Source organism: Hyperolius riggenbachi, chromosome 1 (assembly GCF_040937935.1).
Source record: "Hyperolius riggenbachi isolate aHypRig1 chromosome 1, aHypRig1.pri, whole genome shotgun sequence".
Taxonomy (NCBI): domain Eukaryota; kingdom Metazoa; phylum Chordata; class Amphibia; order Anura; family Hyperoliidae; genus Hyperolius; species Hyperolius riggenbachi.
In genome coordinates, this window is record NC_090646.1 from 665,394,010 (window position 1) to 665,413,320 (window position 19,311).

A 19,311-nucleotide genomic window follows, 5' to 3' on the forward strand; every position below is an offset into this window, starting at 1 on the left:
AAAGTACAGTATAAGAAGGATAAGATCCCTTTGCGCAGTGGGCTGTTAAGACAGATGCTCTCAAAAGAAGATTGCTGTGCTCCCTGGTCAGGTGGTATTAGGGGGTTGAGGTAATGGAGGATTGGAGAAGCCTTAAAGTACTCTAAGGGTGGTATATTTTTATCCTCGATTAATTGATTAAGAGTGTAAAGCTTGCCTTTCATTAAGAAGTCTCTGAGAGATGTCAGACCTTGGGACTGCCACCAATGGAAGGCTCGCGAGTCCTGGCCAGGGAGGAAATCCGGGTTTTTAAGGAGCTCCAGCCGTGGAGACGGTTGGGATTGTAATTTCAGTTTAAAGCGGCATCTGCGCCAGATGTATGGGCTGTTAAAGGGGAGTTTTTGGCTACAGCAGTTGGGATAGGTGTTTTAGCCCATAGGGCTCCTTTCCATGAGATTGGGGATAGGAGGGCGTTCTCTAGGGAGACCCAGATGGGGGTATGGGGGCCAGCATAGATTAGTGGCAGTGAGGCTAGTTGAGAGGCGTTAAAGTATCCTTTTAAGTGAGGGACTGAAAGACCCCCATCCTTCCTGTGCCAGTGCATAATTTTTCTCGAGATACGGGGGCGTTTGTCTCGCCAGATGAATTTAAATAGAGCTGTCTGTAGTTTCTGTAGGTCTGAAGTTAGTACTTGAATAGGCAGTACCCTGAAAAAGTATGTGAGTTTTGGTAGCCACGTCATTTTTATAGCCGTGACTCTTCCAAGCCAGGAAAGATGGGGGAAGTTCCATAATGACAAGAGGGTCAGTAGTTCTTGCACCAGGGGTCTGTAGTTCCATTTATACGCTTGAGAAACATCATTGCATAATTTAACACCTAGGTATTGGATATAATGGGGCTGATATTGAAAGCGAAACACTGAGGCCATCATTCTACCCATATCTTTTGAATAGTTACAGAACATAATTTCAGACTTGTCTACGTTAAGGTGCAGGCCTGAAATCAGACCAAAGGAGCGGAAGGTCTTCAGGAGATTGGGGATCGAAACCACAGGATTGGTAAGAGTAAGAAGGACATCGTCCGCAAATAAGCTTAGCTTTGCTGTGTGAGGGGGAATAGTGTACCCCGAGATGTCAGGGTGTGATCTGATGTGTTCTGCGATTGGCTCCATAACCAGAGCGAAAATGGCAGGGGACAGGGGGCAACCCTGCCTCGTGCCTCGGAAGATATTAATAGGTTGGTAAGAAGTGCCAGGTAGTTTCAATGTAGCTTGAGGAAGGGAGTATAGTAGTGTAAGCCACTGCATAAAGTTTCCTTGAATTCCCAATCTCCTGAAGACCCCAAACATATACGGCCATGTCACGGTATCAAAGGCCTTCTCAAGGACTAAGGCCAATAGGACCAGTGGCGTTTTGGTTCTCTGAGCATGTGCGATGATGTTAAAGTTCCTCCTTAAGTTATCAGAAGCCTGCCTATGCGGGATAAAACCCACCTGGTCCCTGGAGACTAAACAAGGTAAAAGTTTGTTGAGACGAGCTGCAAGTATGGAAGTTAGAATTTTATAATCTTAATTTAGGAGGGAGATGGGGCGATAGTGTTTTGGGTTGAGAGGGTCCTTGTGAGGTTTAGGGATGATAGTGATAGTGGATGCCAGAAATTCAGGGGGGATATGGCTCAGTTTTCGTAGTGAGTTTAGAGTTTTAGTTAGTGGGGTGATGAGGTGTGGGAGACACTTTTTGTAGTACAATGCTGAGAGACCATCCGGGCCTGGAGCTTTATGTAGTTTTAGTTTTTGGATTGTTTTAGTTATTTCTAGCTCAGAGAAGGGGTCATTTATGGAAACTAGAGTTTCAGGAGCAACCACAGGAAGGTGTACTTGGTCTAGGAACTCATTAATTTTGGTAGGGTTTTGCTGTGAGGGACAATTATAGAGTTGGGAATAATATAAGTGAAAAATTTCATGGATTTTGGCCGGATCAGCTGTGACATTGCCCTCAGGGGTACGTATTTTATAAATATGGTTAATTTTTTCTTGTTGGCAAAGTTTGTTTGCTAGAAGGGTATCTGCTTTGTTAGCGTAGCGGTAAAATTTAGCTTTGGTCCATCTCATAGCCTTTTCAACCGTTCTAGATAATACTAGGTCCAGTTCTAATTGTGTGTCTTTTATTAGCTTATATAAAAATCTAGAAGGATCTGTTTGATTAAGCAAGGTCAGTCTTCTAAGTTTATATGAGAGGCGTAAAAAATTATCAGAGCGTTGTTTTTTAAGGCGAGAAGATATCTTGATTAGTCTGCCTCTTATGAAGGCTTTGTGATCTAGCCAGTTATTCATGGGGGAGCTGTCTTCAGGAACATTTTGATCGAAATATTGGGAAAGGGCTTCAAGTGTTTCACTGCGTGTGGTAGGGTCTATAAGAAGTGATTCGTTTAGTCTCCAGGGAGTTCTACGAGTGGCCGGAATTCGAGTGTCCATACATATTAGAACAGCGTCGTGATTGGACAACGGGGTAGGAATATGTCGTACATAGAGAAGCTGAGGGACCATAGAGGTTAGGAGTAGCATGTGATCCAGCTTGGCATATGTGTTATGTGCTACTGAGTGATGGGTGTACCCACGTTTATTGCAATGATATTCCCTCCAGGCATCAACCAAAAAGTTATCCTCTAGGAGAGTTTGAAGAGTAGCCCGTTGATGCTTGGTTAGTTTGTCGGGGGATGGTGTAGATTTTTCTAGGGCCTCATTCAGTGTGAAGTTGAAGTCGCCACACCAGTATAACATTGTGTTAGGTGCACGGGATACGAGTGGGGCAACCTCTAGGATTGTAGGAAATGCCTGTTCTGGGGGTGCATAGCAATTAATGATTTGAATATTTTGGGAATACAATGTCCCAGAAAGAATAAGGTATCTACCCGCCGGATCACACACCACTCCACCCACATCAATTGGCAATGAGTTTTTAAGCAGGATTGCTACTCCACGATGTTTCTTACCAGAGTTAGCCATATAAAACTTTCTGTAGCTACTGTGCAGGTAGTTAGGATGAGATGTCTTTGAAAAGTGTGTTTCCTGCAAACATATTATATCAGAGGTAAGGCGTTGAATGTCAGCAAATAATTTTCTACGTTTTTGTGGAGAGTTAAGACCCCTAGCGTTCAAGGAAAGCAACTTAAATTAAATAGACATATATTAACCTAGACTTATGCTTGCATAACATCCTGGGTATACAACCCCAACTTCTCCTGGATAAATCCCCAAAACAGAAATAAAATTTAAACAGAAAACAATAACAAACAGCAGCAACAGTCAGTAAGGTGGTTAAGCCACCTATATTACTCGGATACCGAGGGATGGGGGGGGACCCATACTATTGGGTACGACCTCATTCCTCAATAGCGGGGTACAACATAGGATCCCTGACCGGGAAGGGCATATGGCATACATTATAATCTGTAAGGTAAAAGTGGGGGGTAATCTGCTAACCATAATATGTGTTAATTAAATAAGGCACATTATGAAAGATTGAAGCTGCTCCTGCAAGCACTGTTGGTGTCACATGGTGCCATAAAGGCCTGCCGCTTGAGGTAGAGGATGCGGTTGGTTCATGCAGTTTATTACCAAAGTTGATCCTAATAGAGGATATAAGAGGAAAGACTCAAAAGTCCAAGATTTTAATGGCAGCTTCCCATGAGGGGAAATAGGCTAAGGCAGTTCGAGCAGGAGAGATGGTAGCCAGGTAGTCATTAAAGTGCGTCAGGGCAGGAGCTCCAGGCAAAAGTTCAGGCGGTTCATTGGAGCCAAAATGGTGTCTATAGCGCCAGCTTTGAGTTCGTTTAAACAGTGGAGTAAGGGCCAAAAACGAAGTAGGAAAACTCCAAATGATTGTGGAGAGGAGGGTATTGGGATCTTATCAATACTGTTTGATATACTTAGCTGCCTGAAGGTGTTGGAGAGGCGTTCTGGTCCCGCTGTCTTCTCGTTCCAGTCCTCCATATCCTTTCAGGCCTCTGGGAAGGAGGAAGAGGGGCTAGAGCCGGTAGGGCAGGTGCGGAGGTGGGAAGCTGTTCCAGGCGTATGTCGGCCTCCTCCAAGATCTTTTTGCCCTCAGCGGCAGTTCTGATGACATGCAAAACTTCTCCTATTTGGAAAGAAAGTTGGCAGGGAAACCCCCAGCGATAGCGTATCTTCTCCCTAATCAAGGTGAGGGTAACCTGTCTCATCGAGCGTCTTTTCTGAAGGGTCAGTGGGGAGAGATCGGAGTACAGTTGAACCAATTGCGGGACCCCGGGCAGTGTGGAGAGGCTGCGAGCTGCCGCCATGAGCTGGTCCTTCACTTCGCCATAGTGGAGTTTAAGTACGACATCACGGGGAAGGTTGGAGTTTCGCGGTCGGCCCAGTGCTCTATGTATTCTGTCCATGCGGAACATGGAGCGGATCTAGCTGAGGGAGCAAGTCCGCAAAAAGGTTAGTAGCTACTTCCCTGATCTCCGTAATCGTTTCGGGAAGGCCCCGGATGCGCAGGTTGGAGCGGCGGGCTCTATTCTCGAAATCTTCAAGCTTGTTTTCCAGTTGGTTTATCCTTTCCTCCTGGGAGTCCAGCCTTTGCTTGTCTTCAGCTAGTGCATCCGCTATTTCATCATGGCGGGTTTCAAGGTCGTTAACCCTTTCGCCAATGTCCCCGATTTGGGCGGTAATGTCGCGGACTGCCGAGGCCAGCTCTTGCTTGAAGAAAGCTTTCAGTTCCCGGTACTGGTATGGCTGCGGGCTTAGGTGGGCTGGAGTTAGTGGAGGTTCCGAGAGAGAACTTCCAGGGGAGGAAGGAGCCGAGCCTTGTGTCGCAGCCTCCGCCATCTTGGAATCCAACTTCTCCCGCTGACGTTTCAATAGAGCTTTTATCGTGCCCGGGCGGCTTCAGGTGAGTTCTTGGCCCCCTTTCGCTTGCCTCCCATGCTTAGTGAGGTGCCGGTGTGCAGAAGAGTGGGCTAGCTGTCCCCAAAATGCTTAAAAAGAGCCCATAAATCTCGGTCAGGCACGGAGCCAGCAGAGTTCACATCCGTCCTAGCTGGCGCCGCGCATGCGCCCAGCAATTCATCTTTTAAGACCTTCCAAACATGGTGCCGGCAGCATTATCCAGTGACTGTGCGTCTTAAACATGCTGGAATACTGCAAAACCACAAGTGCCCATAAAATTGCAGAACAAAATAAGGGGAAAAAACCCTCTATACAATCGCATGGTGATTATAATGATGTTTGGAGATTAACAAGCCAGTACGTCCATTATTTATATATGTAGGGATGAGGCCGGGCTCACACTGGACATAATGACCTACTGACAATGCACAGCAAGGGACACCTGATTAGGTGATTTGGGAGGGGCTGGGGGTGGAGTTTTTATATTCTTATCATGTGTGATTTCCATAAAAAGCACTAGTGAGAACAGATGTTGGCCATCTCTGTAGACTGTCGTTGTGTGTGTCGGCATATATAGTACAGTTCCTTCTCAAAAAATTGGCATATTGTGATAAAGTTCATTATTGTCTGTAATGTACTGATAAACATTAAACTTTCATATATTTTAGATTAATTACACACAACTGAAGTAGTTCAAGCCTTTTATTGTTTTAATATTGATGATTTTGGCATACAGCTCATGAAAACCCAAAATTCCTATCTCAAAAAGTTAGCATATCATGAAAAGGTTCTCTAAACGAGCTATTAACCTAATCATCTGAATCAACTAATTAACTCTAAACACATGCAAAAGATTCCTGAGGCTTTTAAAAACTCCCAGCCTGGTTCATTACTCAAAACTGCAATCATGGGTAAGACTGCCGACCTGACAGAAGGCCATCATTGACACCCTCAAGCAAGAGGGTAAGACACAGAAAGAAATTTCTGAACGAATGGGCTGTTCCCAGAGTGCTGTATCAAGGAACCTCAGTGGGAAGTCTGTGGGAAGGAAAAAGTGTGGCAGAAAATGCTGCACAATGAGAAGAGGTGACCAGACCCTGAGGAAGATTGTGGAGAAGGACTGATTCCAGACCATGGGGGACCTGCGGAAGCAGTGGACTGAGTCTGGAGTAGAAACATCCAAAGCCACCATGTACAGGCGTGTGCAGGAAATGGGCTACAGGTGCCGCATTCCCTAGGTCAAGCCACTTTTGAACCAGAAACAGCGGCAGAAGCGCCTGACCTGGGCTACAGAGAAGCAGCACTGGACTGTTGCTCAGTGGTCCAAAGTACTTTTTTCGGATGAAAGCAACTTTTGCATGTCATTCGGAAATCAAGGTGCCAGAGTCTGGAGAAAGACTGGGAAGAGGGAAATGCCAAAATGCCTGAAGTCCAGTGTCAAGTACCCACAGTCAGTGATGGTCTGGGGTGCCATGTCAGCTGCTGGTGTTGGTCCACTGTGTTTTATCAAGGGCAGGGTCAATGCAGCTAGCTATCAGGAGATTTTGGAGCACTTCATGCTTCCATCTGCTGAAAAGCTTTATGGAGATGAAGATTTCATTTTTCAGCACGACCTGGCACCTGCTCACAGTGCCAAAACCACTGGTAAATGGTCTACTGACCATGGTATTACTGTGCTCAATTGGCCTGCCAACTCTCCTGACCTGAACCCCATAGAGAATCTGTGGGATATTGTGAAGAGAAAACTGAGAGACGGAAGACCCAACACTCTGGATGAGCTTAAGGCCGCTATCGAAGCATCCTGGGCCTCCATAACACCTGGGCAGTGCCACAGACTGATTGCCTCCATGCCACGCCGCATTGAAGCAGTCATTTCTGCAAAAGGATTCCCGACCAAGTATTGAGTGCATAACTGAACATAATTATTTGAAGGTTGACTTTTTTGTTTTAAGAACACTTTTATTGGTCGGATGAAATATGCAATTTTTTTGAGATAGGAATTTTGGGTTTTCATGAGCTGTATGCCAAAATCATCAATATTAAAACAATAAAAGGCTTGAACTACTTCAGTTGTGTGTAATGAATCTAAAATATATGAAAGTTAATGTTTCTCAGTACATTACAAAAAATAATGAACTTTATCAAAATATGCTAATTTTTTGAGAAGGACCTGTATATGGGGGGGGGGTGTCCAGAAATGTTGTGAAAAACAATGGATACGGTGACTAGGGACATGTCTAAATGGATCTTAGAGACAACACAGAATCTGCAGACGTCACCATTTAATCACTTGTCTACAGCCTGGAAATGCCTTTATTTGTCACATATACACAGAGCCAGGTGAACTGGGGGCTGCAGTATGGATGTACCCCCAAACCAGCCACAATCCCCCCATAATCCCTCCCCAGTCACTGCAATGGGTGTCACATATACACAGAGCCAGGTGTACTGGGGGCTGCAGTATAGATGTACCCCCAAACCAGCCCTTATCCCCCCATAATCCCTCCCCAGTCACTGCAATGGGTGTCACATATACACAGAGCCAGGTGTACTGGGGGCTGCAGTATGGATGTACCCCCAAACCAGCCACAATCCCCCCATAATCCCTCCCCAGTCACTGCAATGGGTGTCACATATACACAGAGCCAGGTGTACTCGGGGCTGCAGTATAGATGTACCCCCAAACCAGCCCCTATCCCCCTATAATCCCTCCCCAGTCACTGCAATGGGTGTCACATATACACAGAGCCAGGTGTACTGGGGGCTGCAGTATGGATGTACCCCCAAACCAGCCACAATCCCCCCATAATCCCTCCCCCAGTCACTGCAATGGATGTCGCATATACACAGAGCCAGGTGTACTGGGGGCTGCAGTATAGATGTACCCCCAAACCTGCCACAATCCCCCCATAATCCCTCCCCCAGTCACTGCAATGGATGTCACATATACACAGAGCCAGGTGTACTGGGGGCTGCAGTATGGATGTACCCCCAAACCAGCCACAATCCCCCCATAATCCCTCCTCCAGTCACTGCGATGGATGTCACATATACACAGAGCCATGTGTACCGGGGGCTGCAGTATGGATGTACCCCCAAACCAGCCACAATCCCCCCATAATCCCTCCCCCAGTCACTGCAATGGATGTTACATATACACAGAGCCAGGTGTACTGGGGGCTGCAGTATTTATGTACCCCAAACCAGCCACAATTCCCCCCATAATCCCTCCCCAGTCACTGCAATGGGTGTTAAATATACACAGGGCCAGGTGTACTGGGGGCTGCAGTATGGATGTACCCCCAAACCAGCCACAATCCACCATAATCCCTCCCCAGTCACTGCAATGGGTGTCACATATACACAGAGCCAGGTGTACTGGGGGCTGCAGTATGGATGTACCCCCAAACCAGCCACAATCCACCATAATCCCTCCCCAGTCACTGCAATGGATGTCACATATACACAGAGCCAGGTGTACTGGGGGCTGCAGTATGGATGTACCCCCAAACCAGCCACAATCCCCGCAATAATCCCTCCCCAGTCACTGCAATGGGTGTCACATATACACAGAGCCAGGTGTACTGGGGGCTGCAGTATGGATGTACCCCCAAACCAGCCACAATCCCCCATAATCCCTCCCCGGTCACTGCAATGGATGTCACATATACACAGAGCCAGGTATACTGGGGGCTGCAGTATAGATGTACCCCCAAACCTGCCACAATCCCCCCATAATCCCTCCCCAGTCACTGCAATGGATGTCACATATACACAGAGCCAGGTGTACTGGGGGCTGCAGTATGGATGTACCCCCAAACCAGCCACAATCCCCCCATAACCCTTCCCCCAGTGACTGCTATGGATGTCACATATACACAGAGCCAGGTGTACTGGGGGCTGCAGTATGGATGTACCCCCAAACCAGCCACAATCCCGCATAATCCCTCCCCAGTCACTGCAATGGGTGTCACATATACACAGAGCCAGGTGTACTGGGGGCCGCAGTATGGATGTACCCCCAAACCAGCCACAATCCTCCCATAATCCCTCCCCAGTCACTGCAATGGGTGTCACATATACACAGAGCCAGGTGTACTGGGGGCTGCAGTATGTATGTACCCACAAACTAGCCACAATCTCCCCATAATCCCTCCCCAGTCACTGCAATGGATGTCACATATACACAGAGCTAGGTGTACTGGGGGCTGCAGTATGGATTTACCCCCAAACCAGTGTCGAGATGTCCATATGGCGGAATATCGTTTTTCCGATAAATTGAACTGTACATGATTAGATAAAAATAAACATAATAATTTCCTTCCCCTAAGGTACAGCAGACAAAGACTTTTTAATATATGGGGATTATAGGTTAATATAGGTGCATTGATTATATAGAAATGTATAGCCTATTTTAATGCAGCGATGCTGAATTGTCCAGTCTGTGTGTCTCAAGGAAGATCAGATGTTAGTTAGCAAGTGGTTAGCCATTCAAGAGTGTCTTTGAATAGAAAGGAGACCACAATCTGACTAAAGGCCCATACACACGTCGGATTTTAGCGAACGACCCGTCGTTTGAACGTTCCGTCGTTCGGACGTTTCCGCGTGAAATCCGACGTGTGTACAGACTATCGTTCGGGTGATAAGACTGGTTACCAACGATCCGCCGGGCGGATCGCTGGTAACCAGTCTTATCACCCGAACGATAGTCTGTACACACGTCGGATTTCACGCGGAAACGTCCGAACGACGGAACGTTCAAACGACGGGTCGTTCGCTACAATCCGACGTGTGTATGGGCCTTTATAGTTAACACAGTTACCTTGCTTGGCCAAACAATTGCCAAACAAGAGAAGTTGAGTAACAATGGAAGAGACCTCTCAAGAGGCAAATATATTTGCTGAAAAGATGAACCTCTGAATACAATCTCTAAGGCTTGTAGATTTTAGAAATTAACCATTGTTTTAGACCAAAACACTTGGTAACATAGCAAACAAAGTGTGGACACATGCGTCCCTAATCTTTGGACAAAGTACAAGTTGGGAGAAACATATCTGAATGCATGAATGCTCTTATTTAAAATTGAATGATATATATATATATAAGCTTATGGCATTTATATGTATGCCTTATGCGTAGAAATGTATCACACAAAGAGTAATGCAGCTATTTTATGATCAAGTCTTATATAGTAGTTATAATCAATTATGTTTTATCAAGAGTTAATACAAATCAGAAATAATATGAAAATGTATACGTATTAATATAAAGATTCTTTGAATGAATATATCCAGAATGGTATGGAAATGTTATATTTACCCTTGTTGCATTGTAGACAATCATATTAATGGATAGAGATATAAAACTTTGCTAACATGCATAATTGTTTTATAAAAGGAAAGATCCATGGTGATTTTTTTAGTATGTCACTATGATTTTTGGATAAAATCCAATCTATCTTGAATATGGTAGAAAAGGTCACTGTATACTGAATAATAACCAGTGATCTGATCCAGATCAGCTATCCATAGAGGAATTATATCATTGATTTATTCACTGTAGGGATAAGTAATAAAACATAATCAAAATGTCTTTAGTTTTCCAAAATATCCCATTAAGAATGTGATTAGTTAGCCAACAGCACCTACAGAGGGTGAAATCCAGTATTACACTTGGGTTAAAAATTAGTTACAGGAAACTCCCACTGATCACTCCCACTGCCTTGTGATAGGCTGGAAGATTTGATCTCCTGGGCAGGACCATAGATAGTGATGAGAATAAGATGAGAGGGATCATCATGAGATCACTAGCTGAAGAGGGCTCACAGGGGAATCCATGCATTCTGAATGATCACGCCTAAAGGAATACGCCCCAGAGGCCATCTTGGTGACTATACTTGAATCCAGTTCTGTTTCTTTTTAGTTAGATGGCTTATTACAGCGCAGAATATCTGAACATATGATGTATTGATTGAAGTTCATTGTTTGATAGTAATAATTACCCGAAAGGGGTGAATTCTTCCAACGCTGCATATTGGAACAACTCACATAGTATTTACCATATGTTCATTGATAACTGGCTGTTTAACTCAGTTCTGGAAGTAAGCGCTAGATAGTTAAAGCTACCTCCTCTAAGTATTTATGTTTTGGTATTTTGCCGCAGCATGTGCAGGCCACGCCTAGCAAGGTTTAGGATGACTCAATCGATATTTTATTTCAAATATATATATAGGTTGCCCGCTCGCTCTGTGAAGTAACACAGGCCAGCGGAGGTTAAAGTGTAGACAGAAGTAAAATACCTGTCATTTATAGTTGATTGCATATCAATTGTGGGACAACGCCCAGTCGTTATATCCACTGAGTCCTAAATTTGTCATAGTGAATGGTATAGCTGACATCAGCCATTCTATTTTGGATAGCGCACTTTTTGATTTTGATAGCGCGATTTTGATAGCGCCATTTTGATTTTGATAGTCGCCATTTTGTTTTTGATAGCAGCCATTTTGATTTTAATAACAGCCATTTTGTTTTTGATAGCAGCCATTTTGTTTTTGATAGCAACCATTTTGTTTTTTATCGATTCAGCCATCTTGTCTCCACAAATTCTGTGGTAACATGGCCGGTGGCCATATTTGATGAGTCATAGCTCTGCACTATATTGGAATTAACTGATAAATGGTTTAAGCCTTTCGTTATTGGTAAATGAGTATAATAACATTTTGATGTTTTACTGAAATTGTATTATCCAGCTCATTGCTCATTATAAGAATAACCTTACGAGTTTTGTTTTAAATCAAAAGTGCAATTTTATATTGTTTTGATATTGTAATATTTATTTGATATTAAATTGATATTTTTACAAATTGGTCTACGTTTACATGTTTAAACCAGTACTTGGAAAAACCTCGAAAAACGAACTCACACAGTTAGGCGTATGTTTGTATTTTTAGCTCCTCCCATTTTTCCAGGAGCTTTACATTTTGATTTTATATTTATTTTTAACAATTTATACAACCATTGACAAAACGCCCGACACCAGCCACAATCTCCCCATAACCCCTCCCCCAGTCACTGCAATGGATGTCACATATACACAGAGCCAGGTATACTGGGGGCTGCAGTATGGATGTACCCCCAAACCAGCCACAATCCCCCCATAATCCCTCCCCAGTCACTGCAATGGATGTCACATATACACAGAGCCAGGTATACTGGGGGCTGCAGTATGGATGTACCCCCAAACCAGCCACAATCCCCCATAATCCCTTCCCAGTCACTGCAATGGATGTCACATATACACAGAGCCAGGTGTACTGGGGGCTGCAGTATGGATGTACCCCCAAACCAGTCACACCCCCATAATCCCTCCCCCAGTCACTGCAATGGGTGTCACATATACACAGAGCCAGGTGTACTGGGGGCTGCAGTATGGATGTACCCCCAAACCAGCCACAATCCCCCCATAATCCCTCCCCAGTCACTGCAATGGGTGTCACATATACACAGAGCCAGGTGTACTGGGGGCTGCAGTATGGATGTACCCCCAAACCAGCCACAATCCCCCCATAATCCTTCCCCAGTCACTGCAATGGGTGTCACATATACACAGAGCCAGGTGTACTTGGGGCTGCAGTATGGATGTACCCCCAAACCAGCCACAATCCCCTCATAATCCCTCCCCAGTCACTGCAATGGATGTCACATATACACAGAGCCAGGTATACTGGGGGCTGCAGTATGGATGTACCCCCAAACCAGCCACAATCCCCTCATAATCCCTCCCCAGTCACTGCAATGGATGTCACATATACACAGAGCCAGGTGTACTGGGGGCTGCAGTATGGATGTACCCCCAAACCAGCCACAATCCCCTCATAATCCGTCCCCAGTCACTGCAATGGATGTGACATATACACAGAGCCAGGTGTACTGGGGGCTGCAGCATGGATGTACCCCCAAACCAGCCACAATACCCCATAATCCCTCCCCAGTCACTGCAATGGGTGTCACATATACACAGAGCCAGGTGTACTGGGGGCTGCAATATGGATGTACCCCCAAACCAGCCACACTCCCCCATAATTCCTCCCCCAGTCACTGCAATGGGTGTCACATATACACAGAGCCAGGTGTACTGGGGGCTGCAGTATAGATGTACCCCCAAACCAGCCACACTCGCCCATAATCCCTCCCCCAGTCACTGCAATGGGTGTCACATATACACAGAGCCAGGTGTACTGGGGGCTGCAGTATGGATGTACCCCCAAACCAGCCACAATCCCCCCATAATCCCTCCCCAAGTCACTGCAATGGGTGTCACATATACACAGAGCCAGGTGTACTGGGGGCTGCAGTATGGATGTACCCCCAAACCAGCCACAATCCCCCATAATCCCGCCCCAGTCACTGCAATGGGTGTCACATATACACAGAGCCAGGTGTACCGGGGGCTGCAGAATGGATGTACCCCCAAACCAGCCACAATCTTCCATAATCCCTCCCCAGTCACTGCAATGGGTGTCACATATACACAGAGCCAAGTGTACTGGGGGCTGCAGTATGAATGTACCCCCAAACCAGCCACAACCCCCCATAATCCCTCCCCAGTCACTGCAATGGGTGTCACATATACACAGAGCCAGGTGTACTGGGGCTGCAGTATGGATGTACCCCCAAACCAGCCACAACCCCCCATAATCCCTCCCCAGTCACTGCAATGGGTGTCACATATACACAGAGCCAGGTGTACTGGGGGCTGCAGTATGGATGTACCCCCAAACCAGCCACAATCCCCCATAATCCCTCCCCAGTCACTGCAATGGGTGTCACATATACACAGAGCCAGGTGTACTGGGGGCTGCAGTATGGATGTACCCCCAAACCAGCCACAACCCCCCATAATCCCTCCCCAGTCACTGCAATGGGTGTCACATATACACAGAGCCAGGTGTACTGGGGGCTGCAGTATGGATGTACCCCCAAACCAGCCACAACCCCCCATAATCCCTCCCCAGTCACTGCAATGGGTGTCACATATACACAGAGCCAGGTGTACTGGGGGCTGCAGTATGGATGTACCCCCAAACCAGCCACAATCCCCCCATAATCCCTCCCCAGTCACTGCAATGGATGTCACATATACACAGAGCCAGGTGTACTGGGGCTGCAGTATGGATGTACCCCCAAACCAGCCACAATCCCCCCTAATACTTCCCCAGTCATTGCAATGGATGTCACATATACACAGAGCCAGGTGTACTGGGGGCTGCAGTATAGATGTACCCCCAAACCAGCCACAATCCACCCATAATCCCTCCCCAGTCACTGCAATGGATGTCACATATACACAGAGTCAGGTGTACTGGGGGCTGCAGTATAGATGTACCCCCAAACCAGCCACAATCCCCCCATAATCCCTCCCCCAGTCACTGCAATGGGTGTCACATATACACAGAGCCAGGTGTACTGGGGGCTGCAGTATGGATGTACCCCCAAACCAGCCACAATCCCCCATAATCCCTCCCCAGTCACTGCAATGAATGTCACATATACACAGAGCCAGGTGTACTGGGGGCTGCAGTATAGATGTACCCCCAAACCAGCCACAATCCCCCCATAACCCCTCCCCCAGTCACTGCAATGGATGTCACATATACACAGAGCCAGGTGTACTGGGGCTGCAGTATGGATGTACCCCCAAACCAGCCACAACCCCCCATAATCCCTCCCCCAGTCACTGTAATGAGTGTCAGTATTGTGGAATGTGAGAATGGAAATTGATGATGAAATAAAGGGAAATAATTCTGCTGATCTCTGCTGCAATCAGGGCTGTTATACTCACAGTAATTCCTCTATCCGGCTTGTTGGCAGAGCCGCCATCAGGACACTGAATTCATCACCCCCCAGCCTATTAGCAGACAGGTGCAGCTTCCTCAGAGTCTGGTTATTCCTTATCCCGGATGCCAGGTGGGGGCAGCAACTGGAGGGCAGATTATTATTCTGCAAACTGCAGGAGAAGAGAAGAATGTTAAACATGAATTAAACATTTTTTCATTATATTTACAAGAACTTATAATTTTATCAATCCCTAAAATGAAAATGCTGTCATGCATATGTGCACAGCTAGAGGGCAGCAAAATGTTATTGTTCATAAGGAATACTGTTTGCTCTGTTACACAACCAGGGCTGGATTTACACCTCAGGAGCTTGTACGCACAGAGGTTCTGGCACCTTAAATTCTGTTTCTCAGTACAGGCCACACCCCCAATTCTCTGTAAAAAAAAATTCAGTTCAATCAGTTGAACCTCCAGGGTGCTTTATTAGAGAAGGCTAAACATCACTGGTGGGGTAAGGTTTATACCAATATCTAGGTGTACAGAGAGCTAAGAAGCATATTTGGCGCTTTTTTTTGCCATTTGTAATTTGAGTTCATCTTTAACCTCTTTCCGCCCGCGTCACGCCGATGGGCATGGCCGCGGCGGCAGCTCCAGGACTGCCTAACGCCGATTGGCGTAAAGTCCTGGGGCCAACTAATGCAGGGGATCACGCGCATGCTGCGCGCGCTTCTCCTGCTTGTGGGGCGGTGCTCCGCCCCGCCTTCAGTCTCCGAGCGGCTATTACCAATCGGGAGACCGTTAGACGGCGTGTTCGCCGTCTATTTCTATGTACAGCGCTGCGATCGGCAGCAGCGCTGCACTGGGGACAGCCGTGTCACACGGCTGTCCCCCTGGGGGACAAGAGAGCGATCGGCTCTCATAGGTAGAAGCCTATGACAGCCGATCGCCGCAATTGGCTAGCTGTGGGGAGGGAGGGAGGGAAGAAACTTAAAGAAACAGGTATTTTTATAAAAAAAAAAAACTGACATAAATATTTATAAAAAAATAAATAAACACGGGCTGAGTGATCAGACCCCACCAACAGAGAGCTCTGTTGGTGGGGAAAAAAAGGGGGGGGGAATCACTTGTGTGCTGTATTGTGCGGCCCTGCAGCCTGGCCTTAAAGCTGCAGAGGCCAATTTTACTAAAAATGGCCTGGTCACTTGGGGAGTTTAGCCCTGCAGTCCTCAAGAGGTTAAAGAAAAACCTGAAGTGAGAAAGTACACATCAGGTTTGCTACTTACCTGTGTAGAGGTAAGGCTTTGAAACCTATAGCGTACCCATAGCTTTATAGGCCCAGCCATTCTAGCGATGTCCTCAGTTGAAGGTATTTGACATGGACGATTCTTTGGCACCCAAGGCCTTCCTCACAGCTACAGAAAGCCAACACAAGCCTACTGGACAAGCAAGGGCCAGACTCCTGCATGCCTAATACATATGGGTTAATTTTTGGCAGTTTTCAGGGAGCAAAAGAGCTATTCAACCTATTTGGGTTGAATAGCTTTAACCCCCTTGCCGGTCCAATTCCCGCAGCAAGGGGGCAGCGCAGCACTTTTTAAATTTTTTTCTTTTTAAATCATGTAGCGAGCCCAGGGCTCGCTACATGATAACCGCTGGGCAGCGGCATCCCCGCAGCCACTCCGATTGCCTGCGGCGATCAGAGTAAGCAGGTAATCCCGTTCAGAACGGAATTTCCTGCTGGGCATCCCCGGTCGCCATGGCGATGGGGCGGGATGACGTCACCAACGTCATGGACGTCAGAAGGAATCCCGATCCACCCCTCAGCGCTGCCTGGCACTGATTGGCCAGGCTGCGCAGGGGTATGGGGGGGGGGGGCGACTCGGCGTGGCAGGTAGCGGCGGCGATCGCGTACCACACGCAGCTAGAAAAGTGCTAGCTGCGTGTTTGAATTTTTTTTTTGTGAAAATCGGCCCAGCAGGACCTGAGAAATCCTCCTACGCAGGTTACCCCGAGCTGAGCTCGGGATAACCAGCAAGGAGGTTAATGGAGGACAGCACTGAAATGGCCGGAACTACGGGAGACTATGGGATCCAGAGCCTTCCCTCTAAACAGGTAAGAAGCAATACTGAAGTGACTTTTGGACACTTTAAGGACACTAACAATATAAACAGATCAGAACAACAGCAGAACAGCCTGCAGGCATAAGGCCTGAAACACACCAGGTGGGAAGGTGGGAAGAGGTTTTGAAACCTCTAAAAGCTCTTCCCAATGTAATGCTATGGGTTTTTTCACAAAACCTCATTGCTCCAGTGTGCACCGACACTTAGGATAACATTAGCAGCAGATTTAAAAACTCAAAACGCTCAGAAAAACTCCTCTGGTGTGTTTCAGGCCTAAGGGCTGGTGCACACCAAAACCCGCTAGCAGATCCGCAAAACGCTAGCAGATTTTTAAACGCTTTTTTTTATTTTTATGAGGCGTTTTGCTAGCGTTTTGCGGATTGCTGCTGCGGTTTTCAGTATAGTAGATTTCATATATTGTTACAGTAAAGCTGTTACTGAACAGCTTCTGTAACAAAAACGCCTGCAAAACCGCTCTGAAGTGCCGTTTTTCAGAGCGGTTTGCGTTTTTCCTATACTTAACATTGAGGCAGAAACGCATCCGCAATCCAAAAAATGCCTCACCCAGGCATTTTTCGTTTCTGCAAAACGCCTGCCGCTCTGGTGTGCACCACCCCATTGAGATACATTGACCAAGCAGATCCGCAGCCGCAAGCGGATCTGAAAACGCCCAAAAAGCCGCTCGGTGTGCACCAGCCCTATGAGAGCAGCAAATAGAGAGAAATGATTGACACAATTTCCAAACTACAGCAAACTTCCATAAAGGACCACTATCACAAAAAGATTGAATTTAGAAATCCACACAGTAGGTATAGAACAAGCACAGGGCAATCAGAGGCTTTGTTTTCAAGGTTTATTTTAATTCTAATACAAAATACATTTAAAGGAGTACATTTAGAGCAGTTTTTGTCTGATTTGGACCATACCCACCCATATATATCTCACAGTGTTTGATGTACAATGGCTGGGTGGGATGGCCCAGGTGATGCAAAATAAAATAGGACAGACCATACCCCTTTGAGATTAATACCCCGGTTCTGTAGGGTTGATTGTGACCTATAAGGTCAAGGGGTTGCTTTCTGGCTGTCCTAAGTGGCAACGGCTGTCTGGCGATGTTGCGGTGGGATGCCCTTTTGACACGGGTGGAGCAGGAGTGTTCACAGACCCAGGGAGTGAGGGATGCTCAACAGCTCATCAATGGTGGTTTTAGAAAATTGACCAGATTATATGAAAGGAAATCTAGGATTTGGTGGAATCTGAAGTACAATAAAACGTATCTTGATGACCAGTTTGCCCCCCTTTGGTTACGCTTTCAGGTCTTTCCTCATAGACGTAATCTGAGTGAGGATTTCAAAAAACGTTGGGAGAGAAATTTTGAATGTTGCGCTAAAATATGTCTCACTCTGATGAATGAGTTGGACACGGATGACCTGGCCGCCCTAGAGGAAGAAATAACAAAGGTATCTGAAACCCTTGAGCCGTTTAAAAGTGACTCACTATATAAAACTAGGAGTGAGGAGCTTGAGAAACACATCACCCAGTTCAACAAAAATTTAGTGATACAAAGGGATAAAAAAGTTTTAAGGGACAGGACAGCCTATAAAGTGGGCACCGCCTACAGGTGGAATAATCCATTTCCCAAATTTACCAAAGGTAAACCTAAACCAAAAGTCCCTAGTGGAAATAAACCCATACTATCAGAAACTGAAGAATCGGACTCATCAGTAGCCCCTAGCAGCTCTGTTTCAGATAGCTCCGTCTCTATAGGGGAGGGACTACGAAAACACGACACACGGTCAGGACGCGAACCCCCTAGAACAAGTAAACAGAGGGAGAAGGAGAGAAAACCTTAAAAACAGAATCCCTCATGCTCAGAAGATTCGGATGGGAGGGGGGTGGGGGGGACGTTGGCCGGGGGCCCTATGGAGGCGATGGGGGCCCGGCCTGTGGCCCCTCATCTTCCTCTTACTCGGGGTCGGATTTTTTGGTCGGTGCCCAGTCGGGGAAATAGTCGAGGCGAGCCCTTCCCCGGGACAATCTGTGTCGAGTGGGGACTTACGGGTCATCAATTTAACAGGCGAAACCATTCCTCAATCTTATCTTAAATTATTGTCTAAGGGTTTGGGCTTTTGCCCTACGTATAATGCAGATATTTTTGAAACTGTGGTAGACCTGCACCTTTTTGGTCGCAGAATCCTACTACAGTCGTTTTATGATAACTCTCAGAAACGGTCAATATTAACTCAAGATGATAAGCCTTGGTCGGAGGAGGATTTGGCAGCTCTGCAGCATCTGCAGGAGCTGGCGTCTGAGAGTTCGGTTCACCCTGATGACACGGAATCGGTTCCCTTTGGGTTGGGTCCTCGCTTCTTCCTTCCCCGGCTGGAGGATGTCGGACTAAGAAATAGATCACGGAAATTTCACCCGTTTAACTTAAGTCCAAATCTTAAAACATTTATTGATGTGGT

At 46.5% G+C, this 19,311-nt stretch overlaps 1 protein-coding gene across 6 annotated transcripts in view; it reads right to left on the reverse strand.

Moving 5' to 3' along the window:
* The window catches only part of LOC137532355 (NACHT, LRR and PYD domains-containing protein 3-like), a 374,258-nt gene that overhangs the window by 62,313 nt on the left and 292,634 nt on the right, over positions 1-19,311 (reverse strand). For all 6 annotated transcript variants that reach the window (XM_068252786.1, XM_068252811.1, XM_068252803.1 and 3 more), the window contains one exon: positions 14,729-14,893. In XM_068252786.1, coding sequence (XP_068108887.1) covers positions 14,729-14,893 — 165 coding nt within the window. The remainder of the gene's footprint in view (positions 1-14,728; positions 14,894-19,311) is intronic.